Source organism: Opisthocomus hoazin, chromosome 3 (assembly GCF_030867145.1).
Source record: "Opisthocomus hoazin isolate bOpiHoa1 chromosome 3, bOpiHoa1.hap1, whole genome shotgun sequence".
NCBI lineage: Eukaryota > Metazoa > Chordata > Aves > Opisthocomiformes > Opisthocomidae > Opisthocomus > Opisthocomus hoazin.
This window is the reverse complement of record NC_134416.1, coordinates 96,854,315-96,873,643: the sequence shown is the minus strand read 5'-3', so window position 1 is coordinate 96,873,643 and position 19,329 is coordinate 96,854,315. Positions and strand designations below refer to the sequence as shown.

General features: G+C 42.6%; 1 protein-coding gene across 2 annotated transcripts in view; it reads right to left on the bottom strand.

Moving 5' to 3' along the window:
- TRIO (trio Rho guanine nucleotide exchange factor) overlaps positions 1–19,329 on the bottom strand; it is a 254,705-nt gene that overhangs the window by 106,527 nt on the left and 128,849 nt on the right. For both annotated transcript variants that reach the window (XM_075417109.1, XM_075417110.1), the window contains exons 14-19: positions 16,919–17,114; positions 13,397–13,563; positions 6,580–6,699; positions 4,959–5,150; positions 3,626–3,775; positions 2,038–2,152 (exon numbers count right to left, since the gene is read on the bottom strand). In XM_075417109.1, coding sequence (XP_075273224.1) covers positions 2,038–2,152; positions 3,626–3,775; positions 4,959–5,150; positions 6,580–6,699; positions 13,397–13,563; positions 16,919–17,114 — 940 coding nt within the window. The remainder of the gene's footprint in view (positions 1–2,037; positions 2,153–3,625; positions 3,776–4,958; positions 5,151–6,579; positions 6,700–13,396; positions 13,564–16,918; positions 17,115–19,329) is intronic.

Here is a 19,329-nt window from a genome sequence, read left to right as displayed (position 1 = left end):
TAGACAGACGTTTGAATAGGAAGATCAGAGTGAACTTTTAAATCACTTGGTCAACGACCACCATGCCATTAAAGCCTAACAGGAAGGAGTCCTTGCTGGTTTTATCTCAGCTCATGTTTAATTCTCAGAAGCATATATTACTTGGCTTATGGAGAAAAAGTGTTTGAGCACATAGCTTAATTTTCCTGTTTGGGGATTTTTATTGCTTTTTTGCCTTCCAAACCCTCATCACATACTTTTTAAACATGTACCATTCACCCAGGATTTTAAATGTACACAGAACACGCATAGCACTATAGTTCTGATATATAATTATTCTTAAGGACATTAGCAGACACTTTTGTACTCTTTCGTCATTTGAACACATTTATCTTGCTCAGAATGACTGTTTCTACACAAACAGTATTCAGAACTGAATTTTAAAGGAGTTTGTCTAAAAGCCCTAACATTTTTTCCTTATACTCAATGAGTGTGGTAGCTACAACTTCCTGCTTGCTTCTGCTTTGTTTTCTTTGTCTACTACTAAAAGAATAGCTAAGTGACAAGCGTCAGCAACACTTCTTCAGTTATTGACACTGCCAGCATTTGTGTTGAGATTTTATCTTGTACAGTTCTGTAAATGTTGATGTCTTGAGTACAGACGAAAAACAATCCTTTGTCTTAGCTCCATGTGCTCAAAGTTTCAGCTGCCACAATCCAATTATTTCCTTAGAGTGAAAAGTATGGCCACCACTCTATTATGTCTCCAACACAAAAAAATTCAACACAGGGAAATTTTCAATTTGAGTACTGTCAGATACATGGGTAAGTTTAACACAACCTGTTTTCCCCTTGTAGTAAAGCAACAAGCATGGCCTTTTCTATTAGAGTCACCAAATTATTAGAGTGGAAGTGACCTCTGGAGGCCATATGTTCCAATCTCCGTCTCAGTGCAGGACTAACTTCAAAGTTTTTCAGGAGCTTGTTCAACTGAGTTTTAAAAATTCCCAAGGGCAGAGATTCCACTACCTCTCTGGACTACCTGCTCTACTCAGTGCTTTCTCACTCTTGCTGCAACACTTTCTCCTTATATCCATGCAGAATTTTCCTTGCTGCATCTTTTTCCTCTGGTCCTATTGCCATGTTTCTCTGAGTTTGGCTCCATCCTCTGCATAAATCTGCTTTGGGTAGCTACAAACAGCAATTAATTGGACAATTAGACTTCTCTGGTTTTCAGTCTGTAGCATGGCCTGAGTGTTCAGTCACTGCTTCAAAATGCATCAAGCAGAATACAACTGAAAATAAATGAGTAAAATGTAGTATTTATTCCCGAGTATCTCTCTCCAATCTCTGTTTTGCCTATCTCACCCATCAGTTACGCATACCCTACTAATATCTGTCGTTTTGTCCCTGAAAGCCCTACAGATTTCTCTCTCTACTCCATCGCCCGCAGTGCATGCGACACCTGAAAGCTGCACTACATTGAATTAATCCTAGCAAAAGCCAAGTCCGATGTATTAGTTCTTTCCTGCCACACCTCAGCTAATATCTGTCTACTCATCTAATCTGAACGTGATGTCAGTTATCCTATAATTCATGAAGTTCCTTAACAGTGATTTAACTAAATGAAGGGCCCAAGGGTATCATTCAAGGGATTATCTTGTATCACCCTGGCACTCCCACAGAACTCGAAGAATGCACCACACTAACACACTGAGTAAGCTTACAGTGATCAGCTCCCATTTGGCTTCAGACCAAACATTATCACGTGGAAGTTTACTATCTCATTCTCTGAACAAAAGCAGCACATTTGAGTCTCAAATTGACAGAAGATTAAGTGTAAGCAGGAGATAAATAAATTCAAAGCAACTTCATTTGGGTATAAGAGAATTTGATGACTGGCAGCTCCTTCAAAGCGTGCAAACAATTTTAATTATTTCCTGTTAAGCCTGACAGAACCCTTTCCACTTGGGCAGGCTGCACTCCCCCATCATCATACACGCCACAACACATAATGATCACGTTTTTTGGAGAAAAAAAGAACAAGAAATCCCTTACTCTTGACTTGTTGTTCAGGTGCTTTGATGTGTGTCACCATCCCTGGCATGTTTACACTGTTCCTGTGCAGGTATTTCAGGAAGACATCAGCATTCCTCCGAGCCAGGGTGCACGCCTAGAGAGTCAGCGGTATTACTTCCTTTGAAGATGCACACATATACATCCAGAAAGAGATGAAGGACCTTCCTCATCCCCCTTTTGTGCATTTCCCACCCTTGTCAATTTTAAAAAGTGTTGCTTGTTAAATCCTTCTACAAGGAAGCCAACCCAAGCACTAAAATAGTTGTCCCAACAAGTAACAGTTAATCCTTACTTATCTGGCAGAAAAAAATCCCACAAACAAAATGCTATTACTTTTTATCTGAAGATCCTGAAAAGCAATTACTTGCTCTAGAGCTTTCAGCATGACTCAGAGCTCACAGAGAAGTTTGCTTTGTATATGTGCCATGTGCAACTTGGAGTTATTTATTGAGTAAACAGAGTGCACATGCTTACCTAGTCACCTGGACAGTCCAAAACATCCACCACTACTTTAAATGAAAAGTAAACACTTTGCTGAAGTGGAACCAAAGTGCTAAAATGTTAAGACACACCCTTAAAAAATTAAGACAAGGCCTTGAGAACTTTCAGTCCTCGCCGCTGTATTGGCCACACTCACTTCAGCTGCCTTCTTCATCTTAATGTACACCAAGTACTATGCATGGGCTGGCTGCCTTATTTTTAATAAGCAGAACACAAAATGCTACTTCAAAATGTTAGATAAAGGTAGCATGGTTAGATCCAGTAACAGAGACACTAAGTCATTTCTCAAATTGTTTTAACACAAAGACTGGAAACTCATACGCCAGCTGTAGAAAGATCTGTTTGACAGTATACTTAGAGCTATGCTAATACATTTTTTGAACGTTCTCATCTGTGCACTGAGAACAAAAAGGCTTTTAATAAAACTAAGTTTTATACTCTGACATCTGTCAAGGTGATGCTGGAAAAAGCCTTTGGTTACAGGGCTAGTTACACTACTTTGCAAGCATCTGTTACACATTTATTCAGTGTGGTCAAAATCCCTGTTCACTAGGACATTAGTCGAAACGAAAACTTTCCATTTATATGCAGAATATTACACAAACCCAACTACTCCTAGATGCCTGTCTAGCAATTTCCTCCTTCTGTACTCTACTGTAGCCCAAGTACATCTGAGAGCTGCTCTGATGCACAGGCAGCCACGGCACTAGGCGACTGTCACTTCTCTTCCCAAGCAGCAGCCTTTAAACGTTCTTTAGAAAGACAGTTGCCCAAAGTAGTGATTCCCAACTCTTCTTCAGTCAGTGGGAAACCTGACATCTATTGAAGTTCAACAGGAAATATATTTATAAAACTGGCTACAATTTTATGCACTTGGCAATATTCTCCTAATCGTTGTCAGAAGCAGTTAACGTGCCGCTTCCCACATCTTTGCAGCTGGGGACATACCTGTAGCTTTTCAATGGGCACTGTTGCTTTCCACATACATTTTAGCACTGTGAGAGTAAGCATTTGACTGCATGCTTTCCAAGACATGGAAGACCACAAAAAAAATGGTGAACTCTACCTTTAGGAAAGCCTCCTTCTGTTCCAGGTGTTTGCTTATCATGGGAGTAACATGATCTGTCTCAGAGTTCGGACCTAGCTTGTCTGCTCCCCCGCACCAGTCTTCTTCTCGCTTATATTCTTGCTCCAGGCTTTCCAGCACGCTGCACACCTATCAGGAACAAGGAGTACAACTCAAACATATTTCAGTAAGACAAAAATTCCAAATTTGAGCCAAAAAAATGGAAAACCAGTCTACCCCTTATATACACTCCTTAGCTTCTGACATGTTTTGACTGGGATTTAAAGAGAAGGCACAAACCTTGGCTGTGGGTTTGCAAGCACTGGCCTGCTTACATGGAATTGCTCAGAAGGCTGTCCCTAAAGTTGCTGAGCTTTCTCTGCCTCTGTGACTGCATAGTTCAGGATGGGCTTAAGATATGATTGCAGAGGAAGCAACCATGCCAACCTTTCCTCTAATTCTTCTGCGGACAAGTAGGATGAAGCTGATTTTTCTCTGACTCCCACACAAAAACCAGAATTCGCCATCTGAAGTCCATTAAAACCTCTGTGTAACTTGTTTATAGTTGAAGCAAAAATTCTTGAAACCAGCAGAAATCCAACTAAGTACTTGTACCGTGTGTTTCATCTTGAAAATGTTTTATGAGACTTCTCAACTAAAAACAAGAATCTGAGGAATATTAAAGGGGAGAGTGATAGAAGAGGCAGATAAAGATTTGAGTCTTTACCAATAACCACTGCACTTTGCTATTGTACCTTCTTTGGACTTTGTTAATTGACACAAGTATAGCCAGACCAATTACACTGCAGTCTCTCGGTAGTTTGTACAATTCTTTATCATAGAATGGTTTGGGTTGGAAGGGACCTTTAAAGATCATCTACAGCCCAACCCCCCGCCATGGCCATCATTCACTAGATCAGGTTGCTTAAAGGCCCATCCAACCTGACTGAATACTTCCAGGGAGGGGGCATCTACAACTTCTCTGGGTGACCTATTCCAGTGTCTCACCACCCTCACCATAAAAAATTTCTTCCTTATACCTAATCTAAATCTGCACTCTTTCAGTTTAATACCGTTTCCCCTTAGCCTGTCACTACAGGCCGTGGCAAAAAGACTTTGTTTTATACAACCACTTTAGACACTGAAAGGCTGCAACACATGGTATCTCTTTCTAAAGTAAGCGGATTTGCTTTTTGCATTTTTTGTGTAACTGCAGTTCTCATCAAATTAGTAAATATAACCAAACCTAGTCGACCATTTTTTTAGGTAGTGCTGGTTTTGCCACACTGAAGAATTAACCAAGGCAGACACAGATCATGTAGCATTTCTGTACCTGTTCAGAAGTTTTATAGAAGGCAACAGAGGCATTCACAAGCTTGAGACGGTCCTCCATCTTCAGCATTAGTTGCTGCCAATGGGAAGCAACCTTCTCTGCACACTCCCGGATCATATCCATGTCATAGTGATTGGCCTGCAGCATTGCCTCTGCCTTCTGCTGAACCTGCAGGGCGCTTTGATGCGTTTTCTGACAAGAGGTGAAAATTCAGGAGTTCAGTGGAACGCTTCATTCTCCTGAACATCTCAAAGGCTCGCATTTCCCCTGTATCAATGACAGTTCTACACTCATGCACAAACACCCCTTAACTAAAAATAACTGTCTAATATTAGTCACTGCATGACTTCACTTACGCAAATACAAAGGAAATAAATCCTGTAGAGATTTATTATCAAATCCACAATGACTAGTCAGTTTAAAAGCTATAGCCACCGCATAGCATTAAGCCACACAAAGTATATCTATGTTGCAGTACACTGTTATAATTATGAATTTCAGGTTGATTTTCGTTCCATTCACGGTGAGGAAAAGATGGAAAGGTTGCATCTTATTTTAGCTTGATTGCTACTACTGTCCTCACAGCTTTACTGCAGTCTTTTGCACGTTAGTTGTGTGCAAATGAAGGTGCAGGCGTGCAGGACAATACAAAACACAACTCTCCATTCATTGCAAACAAATTTTTAACTGTAGTTCTCTGTGTAAACATACACTTGCCTAAAATTTGGAACCTCTAACTATAACAAATATTATTATATCGAAGTATAGAATGATCCAGAAAACTCAGAATTTAAGCTTCCTAATCATATTTACTTAAATTGACAAACCCCTAGAGATCTCATGATTTCTACACTTAAGTTACTAAAGCTCTCAAAATGAGGGTAGGTATAATGCAAACTATAAAAAAACAAAAAAAACCCAAACAAAAACCCAAAACTAGAGAGGGGGAAACATAAAACTCCATCGAATGGCAGATGTATACAAAAAGAGTTACTGCACAAGAGACAACTCCTGAAGATAGTTTTCCCGAACAATCATAACTTTGGTTAAACTTTCAACAACAGTAAAGTTCCTAAAAGGAAGTGTGCTATATATAATACCACCTTAATTCCCTCAATCACACATATTATTTAATAATACTGCATTCCAGTCAATCTTAAGATCTCCGCCTATTTTTTTCAGAGATTTGACCAATCTGTAAGTTTAGTTCGAAATCACGACAGGAGGATGGACACACCACCACATACAAATTTCAGTGAAATCTACTGTCAAACAAAAATGCAGACATTAAAGGACCGTATAAGAATACACAAATCTGACACTGCTGTTCCATTTATTCTTAGCAATTAGCATTATATTGTTGTATTCTAAACAAAGGGAAACACCATTTTCGGTAAAATTGCTGTGAACAGACTTGTTCGCTTTATTATAAAATTTTTATTCCTCTGCAACAAAAAAATGGCTATCGTTTTATAAAGAAGCAAAAAGGCACTGAGAAGATGTGTTCATCTGGACTTGCAGCTCCAAAATGAACATGTCCTTACTGCAGTGCCATTTACAGAGACTCCTGAGCTGTTAATACAGGACTTGTTGGCTACGGTCACTGAAAAGGTGCTTTTACCTCTATTGCATGTTGAAACTGCTCATGTTCCCTCTGCAACTGCTCCGCCTCCTGCAAAGAGCTAGCAGTGATAAGCCCAGCATTTAACATCGACTCCCCATTTCGGATCCAGCCCAAAACCTGTAGCAAAAGAAAGACCATGAAATATGCAATTCCACTGCCAACCAGTAAGAACAGCATCATTGCTAGGGACAAAAACATTTTCGGTCACAGGTAATACCGGAATTGATGACTAAATAATTTATAAATTATATATTTGCAGTGAATTATATAGTCAATAAACACAGCAAGCGACATTCACTATAATTTCACTTAGCTGACAACTTCTGAATGCCATTTCTGTCACCTGGAAAACAGGAACAAGTTACAAGCTGTATTTGCTTAAGGGCGAGTGCCAGTAATGTAAATTGAGGACACGGAGCTTAGTAAAAAATACGCAGGTAAATTTGAATATTAATGTTGAGAAAAACGTGACCACTGAATGTCTTCTAACTGGTTAAAGATTTTTTTGTTTTGAGGATGTGCCTTCTTTGACATGTCCACTGAAATGAGAAGCATCCTCGAGCGGAGAGAATCTTCCTAGTGCATTCCTTCTCAAACAGCAGCTACACACAACCCTAAGGTCCCTCCCAAAAGATCTGTGCCTTGTTCATTACTCAAGACTCCAACAACGGGCATCCCACACCCTCACCAGACATTTTTATCACCATAAGTCTTCTTTCTAATGTCTAAAACTCACCCATCTCTTGCTTTAATTTCAGCTTATTTTGTCTTTCCTGCCCACAACAGACAAAAAAAAATTTTCTGTCTTAGTATCACCTTTGGTTTTCCCTCTCCCCTCTCCCTCAAGAATATTACCTGATTCCCTCCTCTAGGCTCCTCTTCTCTCATTGACCCCACTCTCTTCAACCTCTCCCCTGTGAAGTTTGCCGCCTAATTGTTCTCACTGCTCTTATGAGCTCTCTCCAGTTGATAACCATCACTTTGATCAAAACCTTTCAACTACTAAGTAAAGCTGGGCATAATTCAGGTTATTCACTCTCATCTGTACAATTTTTCCAAGGAACTGTGCTGTCTTTGTTCAACCAATTACTCCTACCAGTACATCATGCTCCATATTTCTCACTAATAAAATTCATCTCCTTCTTGCAGTGTAATTGGCCTATACATCAAGATCATTCTGAACTGTAATCCAGAGTCTTCTGATGACCTCATATCTCTTTTCCCGCTTCTTTTCCCTTCATCTTCAATTTTAAAAGCATAATCTCTACTCCAACATATAGATTTTCTGACTGAAAACATGAACTAGTATCCAAATACAAACAGACTTCTACAGATTTTTTTTTTTTTAATTTTGAAATATGTTTTCCAATCCAGTGAGTCTCTTAATAACTTTTGGTACTGAGTATAGTTTTCCAGCAAGCTGTTACTCATGGTAACATCTCACGTGACATTCTCATAGTAAGCTAGGGCCAGACAGACTGAACTGAAGTTTTTTGAAAGCTTTAATAGAAGGAAGATCTATGTCGTCTGCTTTTTCACCTCTACCCAGAAGACCTGGTACCCTGTCAGGAAGAAACAGGATTTATCAAGGGGAAGCTATACTTAACTAATCTAGACAGACACTAATGTCTATGACATTATCTCAGGCGGTCTTCTAGGTGTTCTAGGATGAACTCATTTGCGCCCAGCTGATTTGAAAATAACCAGTTTAAGCATACTTTCTCTAACCTTCCCCTACAAACTGAGTTCAGACCTTTAACCACTGGCAATAATTATACTAACCACCAAATCACAGTCAGCTCTTCACACTAAATACTCTTATCTAGTGATCCACATACGACGCTACTATCAGTGCTACTGCGCCAGGTTATTACTAAGTGAATCTGGATGACAAGACCATAATCACAGACTGAAAACGGGGGGAAAACAGGCAAAGGACCTATTCAAACACAGATCCTTAAAAACAAAGGCATATGTGGTTTACATTCAAAGTACACTAACATGTCTTTAACAGCTTGAAGCAAGTGAGGTCTAGCTGTCTCAACCCAACATCCATTCCCTCCGACCTGCATCACAGTCTCACCTTTTGTCTTCTGTTTATTCCTGCTGCAATACTGTTGTATTAGTAATGCAGTTTTTCCCACTTCCACCTGCACAACAAATTGCTAACAAGTTCCGCCCCCCCCGCCGATAGTGTGTATTTGAATTCTTCTATACAAAGCCTGCAAGTCTATGGAAAAGCGTAAGTCTGTAGCATAGATGTGGGACATGACAGCAAGTCCCAGATGTGTAACTGGGTGCCACACTCTGCTCCTCTGCGGAGAAGGTGCTGCGTCAGGTGGAGCCTTGCAGGCAGGGAGACAGCTCTGTCCTTGGAACAACCTTTCCTGCTGCAAGGAGACACTTCCACCGGCATGGGGCCAGTGGAAGAGACCTTGAAAGGAGCTACGAGTCCCTAGGTTGTTAACACACCTGGGGGTTCTTAATACTCAAAGGAGCAAGCCCAGGTGAACCCTCAGGAGTAAGAAAAAGGGAAATGTCTGAGGCAACCAGATGGGTCCATCAGACTGCTTGGAGGGAAGCATTTGTCTGTAAGAACACAGGAAGCAGAATATTTTTTTAAAATCCCTTTTTTATTTCTATTTTGTCTTACAAAAGCAGTTCTAAGCTCCCTCTCTACCTTACAAAATAATTCTTCCTGGTACAGCGTCATGAAACACATCATCTTATGGTTAAAATACCTTTAGCCTTCTCCAAAGAATGAAGGAGAATGCTTAAGCAGCACCAGTTCAAAGGTCTTCTGGACCTGGCATCCCATCATACACAGCTGCATACCGCAGCTTAGGGTGCAAGTGCAGAAGCTGGTGGCGTTCACGGCAAGAAAGTTGCCAGCAGCACTTTCCCTTCCCTCTGCTCCGACTTCAGGGGAAAACGTAAGTGCTAGTAAATAGCGAGCCTGTTCTTTTTCCAGGGCTGCTGCCTTCCAGTGTTGGCGTGTTCCCATCACCTCACTGTTCGGGTGGACCACACACCCCATCTTTCCCTTCCCAGCCTTCAGCAGGCTAGAAAAGCATCAGCAGCGCATCACCAAAACTGTGGATATGAAACTGAAAGTTTGGGACACTTCAAAGCGTCAAGCAGGTAGTTCTACAGATAAGTGTTTGATTTAAGGTTAGTTTCTTGGACCACTTTTATCACTCTAACTAAACACGATCACAAGACACACCTGCTTCAGCCTGCTGTCCTAGCTACATTTTCATATCCATATGGCACCATATGGAGTGCCAGGATTCTCTTCCAGAGCAGTATTTTGGGACAATCCGAGCTCAAGCACTGGGCTGTGTTTGAATCAAACTAAAAGCTCTGCACATGAGAGCACAAGGCTGCTCAACGTACTCTTGAGGGTACAAGCTTGTACTTGGTACAAGTATGTGCACACTGTTGTACACATATGAATACACAGGTATATATTCAAGAACATAAAGCATGATCAGAGCAGCAGACAATATTGCACTGAAAAGGCTTAGTAAGCATAGAAAACTAGTGCATTTCACAGAATCACAGAATAGTAGGGGTTGGAAGGGACCTCTGTGGGTCATCTAGTCCAACCCTCCTGCCGAAGCAGGGTCACCTACAGCAGGCTGCACAGGACCTTGTCCAGGTGGGTTTTGAATATCTCCAGAGAAGGAGACTCCACAACCTCCCTGGGCAGCCTGTTCCAGTGCTCCATCACCCTCAGAAGGAAGAAGTTCTTCCTCATGCTCAGACGGAACTTCCTCTGCTTCAGTGCCCATTGCCCCTTGTCCTGTCACTGGGCACCACTGAAAAGAGCTTGGTAGCGATTTTGACCCAGGCAGATGCTGCATGTTAAGCAAAGCAAAGCGTTCATTCTACAAAGTGAGTACGCGGGAGCGACTCCAGCAATAAGTAATCCAGCATCTAACAATAAGTAATCCAGCATCTAAAAACGCACCTACTCCAGGTGATAAAAAAAGTTCATCTGGCAAACATGCAAGTGGAGTTCTGGATGAGAGAGATGTTCTTTTAACTATTTCTCTGCCTCCACCTGCTCATATGTCCCTGCCCTCTATAAAACAGTCACATTTTCCTTTCCATGTTGTTTTTTCCACGTACAGCTGTCCCTTCTTCTTTCAGCGAGAAACCTCTTCCCTCTGTCTGCTGAGGTCTTCCTACACCGCAGTCTTCTGTCTGGTTTTGCCCTTTCTGCACTTCTTAGGAATGAAGTTGACAAGCAAATGCTTTGCAGGTTTTCTTTAAACTTCTCTTTGTCTTCTGGCCCTTCTGCTTCCTCCAAGTCCTGAGGCTCGATCTACAGAACTTCAATGCCACAAAGCAGAAGTGGTATGGTAGCTAACGCAGAAGCAACACTGGATGTTTTCATCTGCTTTCTGTGCTTATTTGATAAGAATTCACTAAACTCGAATTTTCACTACCTAGTACTGAAAAGACCCCTTGCAAGCATTTGATATAAAACTAAGCCAGGGAGACAAGTTTCCTGGTCTCCATTACAGTAATCTGAGAGATACACCCCATGGAAAAGCCCCTGCAGTGTTCCAGTCTAACTGTTTCACATGACTACAAGCTATATATATTTTATGTATATATGAAAATACAATAGCAGTAATGTCATTTTGGCAAAAAATTTCAAATGGAAATCTTGTAAAAATCCTTGCTATGGAGACAATATTCCATCTACCTAATAACTATGCTTCCACTCAGTTCATCAACGATAAATCTGACAAAAAGTCGCAGTAATAGAACTGGAAAACCATGTGTTCACTGCTTCATACAACAAAATACAAATAAAATAGACTGAAGAGGAGGTTTACCATGTCATTTTACTCTCAGATACACCTGCTGTGACCTGCTGAGCTATGAAGTTTTTCTCCGTGCAGAGAAAACATGCTTCCTGATATTTAGTAAAAACTATAATGAATCAGATGTGGTTTTCTGAAAAGGCAACTGAAATCACAAAACTAAAAGTTACTAGCCCTGAAGCATTCCAAAGGGGATCAAAGGAAATGCTATGAGACAATATAACATTCAGTTTCAGCTCCATCCCATTTTCAGGCCTTCAGACTGGGGAAGTATTACATGTTAATCTGTACAATGAAAATCTGGAAAAGGAGTTTGTAATATACGATCATTCTGTCAGCTACATGATCGTATAAGTTTGTTTGAAAATGCATGTCTATTATGGCATTTAATTCAGAATAAAATCCCACTCAATAGAGACGTGTTCTAGGAACATAAACAGAATACATTTTTACCTCCAAAATCCCAGCCTACTAAAAAAAGGCAGCTGGCTAGGATAGTATACTGCCTATATCTTTATTGTAAGATTATTGCTTTCTTAAAAATCTAAAATTGAATTTCGGTTTCAGTCAGGGCTAGCAGTGGTTTGGAAATGCTACAAAGATCTTACAGGATGACCGACAAACCACATACTAAGTGCAACATCAATATTCATCTACAATCCGTAATGTTCATCATCTGCTTGTATCTGCCAAAACATAGAACGTTTGTTCTGCAAACACAGGTTTTAAACATGTGTCTCTTTCTTGTCACATTTAACTTGCACACAAACAAAGCTAATGGAGCAAGGTATTCACTTCACTGTGAGAGCATGCAACATAACTATTTAATAGCATATCTTTGAAATACTACCCAAGCCCTATATTCTGTTCTGTAACTGGATGTTATTCCAATATCATGGGAATTATCAATTTGTTTTTCTTACTAACCCATCCCATCCTAACCCACTGATGTACTGCAAAGGGATGAGACTGCCTCAGCTGGCATTCACACTCTTTCATTCCTTCCTTTGCAAACATGCACTCTCTTCCATCATCCTCAAGACGGCAGGCAAATGAGCACAGAATCTATCCTGATCTGTAAAAACTTTATCTCAACCATTACTCACGTGAAGAGTAATATGTATTTGCATTTATGAAGATGACCAAGTGCCAAGATGGATACAAGACAGTTCAGTGGAGTATGGAAAGGCTTGAACTAGAAGGTTATATATTTGATTAATGCCTAGATTGCACTAACAGCAGACACTACCAGTTCTTTGCATTCTTTGAGTTCAAGACCACACAGAAACTTTGGGCCTACTACTACAGAGTAACTGACCGCTGCCTGGAAATAGTTTGGGAATCTTCTATTAAACTCTCCTGTGCTAACTGCACCCCTTTTATATTACTTTGCAACTCAGAAGTTCTCATTCACAGCCTCACGAGGAAGACAAATTTCTGTAAGAGCTCATGACAAACAGAACAAAGACAAGTTACCGTGGCAGCCGTTACGGGACATACTAACTCAACAGTCTCTAGTAGACTGTGAGCAACACCAAAACCTCTTGCCTTTCTAGCCTTTTGTTTGTTTGGCTTTTAAGCTTTTACTTATTTCAGTGGTTTTGCCCACAGCATCTCAAATTCACTGAAAGTGTAGGTGTTCATCAGGTACGGACCTCAAACCTTGCCACTTTATTGCTGGGAAAAGCAAAACTTCATTTTTCTTCCCCCGGAAAGTAAACCTTGCCGACGTTATGCTATCACCATTTGTAGATGTACGAGTCTGGTATTCAGGGAACATCACTGAGCATTGTCATTAATCGCCATACAGGTGATCAAGGTGTGCATTACCTAATACAAATTCAGATCGCTCTACGTGCCAAAACACTCGACTGGCATCCAGGCAGAAACACGGACCGTCATCGCGAGCTGAAACCCACCACACGCCCAGAGAGGATGAAGTCACAAGCGGACCCCGACCCTCCAGCCCCGCGTACCTGCTTGACCTCGGCCTGCAGGTGCCGCAGCTGCACGCACTGCTCCAGGTGCTTGCGGTGCTGCTCGGCCACCACATCCAGCTCCTGCTGCTTCTCGTGCAGGAACTCCAGCAGGTCCTGGACACGGGTGGCCATGTCCACGTCTCGGTCACAAAGGAGCTCAACACCTGCAAACAGACAGGCGTTTAGCACCGATCTGCGAGTCTTCCGAAGACAAACAGCCCAGCTTCACTGCTTTATGCTCACTTTACCAGCTCCTTCTGAAAGGTCCACTTCATCCTCGGAGCATTTGCTTAAACAAGCACAGGGTTTGCACTCTTTAAAAACACAATTTTATTTTTATTTTTAAAGAACCCTGAGATTTACCCTAGGCGATTGTATACAGTTGAAAACATTATGTAAAGGGGCAGAAGAAACCAAAGACTGTTACTCAAAAGCTGAGAATTATGGCTTGAGTGCATTGCCCCAGTTGACTGTAAAATTACCTCCCTCTTATTGAGTCCAATTTTACTACTTCCTGAGTGGAATCTCTTTCTTAAAATATTGAGGACTTTCATAGAATCATAGGTTGGAAAAGACCTCTACGATCATCAAGTCCAACCATCCACCCAACACCACCATGCCTACTAAACCATATCCCAAAGTGCCACATCTACACGATTTTTTGAACACTTCCAGGGATGGTGACTCCACCATCTCCCTGGGCAGCCCGTTCCAATGCTTGGCCATTCTTTCAGTAAAGGAATTTTTTCCTAATAACTAATCTAAACCTCCCCTGACGTAATTTGAGGCCATTGCCTCTCGTCCTATTACTAGTTAGCTGGGAGAAGAGACCAACACCTGCCTCACTACAACCTCCTTTCAGGTAGTTGTAGAGAGCAATAAGGTCCCCCCTCACCCTCCTCTTCTCCAGACTAAACAGCCCCAGTTCCTTCAGCCACTCCTCGTAAGATTTGTTCTCTAGACCCCTCACCAGCTTCGCTGCCCTTCTCTGGACACGCTTCAGCACCTCAATGTCTTTCTTGTAGTGAGGGGCCCAAAACTGAACACAGTACTCGAGGTGCGGCCTCACCAGTGCTGAGTACAGGGGCACGATCACCTCCTTACTCCTGGTGGCCACACTATTCCTGACACAAGCCAGGATGTCATTGGCCTTCTTGGCCACCTGGGCACACTGCTGACTCATGTTCAGCCGCCTGTCGACCAACACCCCAAGGTCCTTCTCTGCTGGGCAGCTTTCCAGCCACTCCTCCCCAAGCCTGTAGCGTTGCATGGGGTTGTTGTGACCCAAGTGCAGGACCTGGCACTTGGCCTTGTTGAAACTCACACAGTTGGCCTCGGCCCATCGATCCAATCTGTCCAGATCCCTCTGCAGAGCCTTCCTACCTTCGAGCAGATCGACAGTCCCACCCAGCTTAGTGTCATCTGCAAACTTACTGAGGGAGCGCTCAATCCCCTCATCCAGATCATTGATAAAGATGTTAAACAAGACCGGAGCCAAAACTGACCCCTGGGGAACACCACTTGTGACCGGCCGCCAGCTGGATTTAACTCCATTCACCACCACTCTCTGGGCTCGGCCATTCAGCCAGTTCTTTATCCAGCAGAGAGCACACCCACCCAAACCATGGGCAGCTAGTTTCTCCAGGAGAATACTGTGGGCAACAGTGTCAAAGGCCTTCCTACAGCCCAGGTAGACAACATCCACAGCCTTTCCTTCATCCACTATGCAGGTCACCTGGTTGTAGAAGATCAGGTTGGTCAAGCAGGACCTGCCTTGCATGAACCCATGCTGGCTGGACCTGATGCCCTGGTTGTCCTTCACATGCCCGGTGAGCGCATTCAGGATGAATCGCTCCATAATCTTGCCTGTCACCGAGGTCAGGCTGACAGGCCTGTAGTTCCCAGGACCCTCCTTCCGGCCCTTCTTGTAGATGGGCAGATTGGCGATCCTCCAGTCATCTGGGACCTCTCCTGTTAGCCAGGACTGCTGATAGATGATGGAGAGTGGCTTGGCCAGCTCCTCCACCAGTGCCCTCAGCACTCTTGGGTGGATCCCATCCGGCCTCATAGACTTGTAAGCCTCCAGGTGGCATAACAGGTTGTTAACTACTTCCTCCTGGATTATGGGACATTTGTTCCACTCTCCCAGCGAAAGAACAAGGGGCAACGGGCACAAACTGAAGCAGAGGAAGTGACAGCTGAACATGAAGAGGACCTTCTTCACTCTGAGGGTGACAGAGCCCTGGAACAGGTTGCCCAGGGAGGTTGTGGAGTCTCCTTCTCTGGAGATATTCAAGACCCACCTGGACAAGGTCCTGTGCAGCCTGCTGTAGGTGACCCTGCTTTGGCAGGGGGTTGGACTAGATGACCCACAGAGGTCCCTTCCAACCCCCACCATTCTATGATTCTGTGATTCCCTATCTTCCAGCACTGGGGGCTGACTACCCCGGGGATAACCAGTCTGACTATTAAAGACTGAGGCAAAGAAGGCATTAAGTACCTCAGTCTTTTCCTCATCCTTGTTGGCAATATTCCCCCTCGCATCCAATAAGGGATGGAGACTTTCCTTGGCCCTCTTTTTGTTGCTGATGTATTTGTAAAGTTGTTTTTTTGTTGTCCCTTACAACAGTGGCCAGCCCGAGTTGTAGCTGGGCTTTTGCCTTTCTAATTTCCTCTCTGCACCACCTAACAAGACCCCTGTACTCCTCTTGAGTTGCCTGCCCTTTCTTCCATAGGTGGTCGACCCGCCTTTTTTTCCTGAGTCCCAGCAAGAGCTCCCTACTCAGCCAGGCTGGTTATCTTCCCCGCCGGCTCGTCTTGTGGCACATGGGGACAGCCCGCTCCTGTGCCTTCAAGATTTCCTCCTTGAAGAATGTCCAGCCTGCCTGGACCCCTTTGCCCTTCAGCACTATCTCCCCGGAGACCCTCTCAGCCAGCATCCTGAACAGGCCAAAGTCTGCCCTCCAGTAGTCCATGGAGGTGATCTTGCTGGCTCCCCTCTTAACTTCACCTTGAACTGAGAAGTCTATCATTTCATGGTCACTAAGCCCAAGACAGCCTCCAACCACAACATCTCCCACCAGTCCTTCTCTGTCAGTAAACAGCAGGTCTAGTGAGGGACCTCCCCTGGTAGGCTCACTTACCAGCTGTGTCAGGAATTTATCTTCCACGCACTCCAGGAACCTCCTGGACTGTTTCCTCTCTGCTGTGTTGTATTTCCAGCAGGTGTCTGGTAAGCTAAAGTCCTCCATGAGAACAAGGGCTAGTGATTGTGACACTTCTGCCAGCCTCTTGAAAACAAGTTTTCAGGTGTTGGCAACTCTTATATAAAAATTACAGGCCATAACGACAACATATTCTTATGAATACAAGTGATTCAAGTAAAACAGAAAAAAAAGAGTCCACGGCTCCAGTTTACAGTTAACCAGCACCTCTCATTCTCCCACATCCCCCACAGAGAGACAACTGGGTAATTCTTATAAAGCCCCTGCCCGGAATAGCACGAAGAAGCCATCTTACCAGATGCCTGCACTTCATTGACATACTGCAGCAGGTCCTGCCCTTGGTGAATGACATCAAAGGTCAAGTTATTCATGGTTAGGGCTTTGTCTGCATGATGCTGGAGCCTCTGTTCTGCTATTGTAAGATCTTCGGTGTCGAAGTCATTCATCTGCTGAGAGAGCTCGTCATTCCAAGACTCAAGGTCCGAAATTATCTGGGGGAAAAAGGAGGAAGACAATGTTCACTTACCCATTAAGACGACATGTTTATTCCCAATGCTATACTTAGAGGGAGATCAGGAACTCGAGTTGCTCATTGTTGACTGACTTCACTGATCAGGTTTGACATGGTTCAGACATGGGCTCTTTCATCACAAGTTTTACATTTTGGCAAGCAACCCAGAAGAATCTCTTTGAGAACCACAACAGCTTTACTTCAACCAGCGCTTGCCTTGTCAAAGCCTGTAACACTATACGCACCCTTGCCTTGTTTAAGGCATTCCTTCGTCAGCACATCACTTGTGAAACAGATAAACTGTTTGCATTTACACTTTTAAAGGAAATTGTTGATCTAAACCATCTTTTCAATTCTTCAGACTGCACCAAGTAATAATTCACACATCAAATACCCAGCTTAGCTCTCAGTTACACCAGTCTCAAGCCCTTTTATAAAAGAGTCAGCTCTACCCCTCTGTGAGCAAGAAGTGTCAGACTCTGTGAGCACCGTCAACTTCTGCCAGACAACTGAGAAGCATTTATTGTCACAAAAGGGCAGGGTAATCAGCAAATGGAGCAAAACCAAACATTTTACTTTCTTACAGCATTACTGTACTGTCAGAGTTAAATTTACTTACTGAAATCATTCAGCTATACTTCAGTTTACACTTCAATTCTGAATTTTAATTTCAGTCATAAGAAGTCCAGAGAAGGACAGCTAGGGAACACATGTATCACAACAGTAAGACCTCCCTGTCTGCCCACGCAAGTCTATTTTCAAATCTCACTCCAAGAACTGGCTGAATATTTTTTTACTAGGATACAGAACTGTTTTTTTTAAGTCTAACAGATAATGCTTACAATCCCTACTGATCAAAGTTGGTTGAGTTCTTATGGCACAGGTTTGATGCATCAGTTACTTATTTCAAACAAGGCTGTCTGACACACTTATCCCTCAAGCCAGTAATCAAATTTTTTTCAGCATTTTCAGCAGAGCTTTGCCACAAACCACTGCAGTTCACTGGGAAAGCAAAATTATAAATATCAAGAACCACTTATGGCTTAACTCCAGAGTTCTACAATTTCAGGAATAGGACAAACTGACATGAAGGTGCTAAATGGCAGGAAAACACCTATTTATATGCAGCAAGGCACAGCAGAAAAGGGATCTGACTAAACGGGCATTAGCAACAAAGCAGCTAGCTGCATGAATATTTCACCAAAGTAATTTGCTGTCAGCGAAAGGAATATGCCACTATACTTTCCAAGTTGTTAATGAGAGCTGTGAAGTCACTGAGACAGTTAACTAAAAGAGGAATTTCACAAAAATAAGCCTTGTAGAAAAAAACGAATTGAGGAGAAAGCAAAGCTAAATCATCTGTATAAAGTTTCTGTAGTCAGCTACAATCTTTCTTGAAGGCTTGTTTCCATTCTGCTCACATGGCACCATAAAAAACGGACACATCAAGTAATTGTTTTTAAAATTGTGGCATCAGTGAGTTTACTCCCTGTTTTAAAGGTGTTCTGCAAAAAGTTTACTTGGTTCACTAAGTATTCAAGTTTTGCATGGTGTCATGATGGGAGATACCAAACAATTAGCATGGCTATTAGCAATCCCTAACTCCAGTCAGTTAACTCTACCAAAGTGAAAACAGAGAGAAACTCATGTTTCAAGGGTAAACTGAAAACAGAAAAGCTGCTGGACAAGCAATGCAGGAACATACACAGGACAGGGCCTTTTTAGCCGCTGCTTAAAGCTTCTTTCCTCTCTCTTCCATGTGCTCTAAACATTACACACACAATCTATTTATGCATTATGAGTGGTTTCCTCTCTCAAAACACACAGAGGCTTCCTCTCCCACAAAATCCTTCCCAAATTCCCTTTATTTCCTTTTTACTTAGTCCATGCCCAACTTGTCTCATTACCTCTCTCTACTCTTCATCTCCTTTCAACTATTTCACAAACTTCAAGTTTTCCTGAGCGCCCAGCCTGAGAAACTGCTTACTTCCAGCTAACCCCCTTCTCTGCTCTTACACACCTCAGACTCACTCTTCCCAGCTCGTCTTCTAGACTCTGTGTTCATTCACTACCAAAAGCAGTGGAGGTCGTCTAACACTGGTTTCTTCAAATCACCCACTGCACTATGGAAGTTCTTACAAATCAGATTTACTGTCTTCTTTCATCCAGTTCCGTTAACATTCAAAAAGTTATCC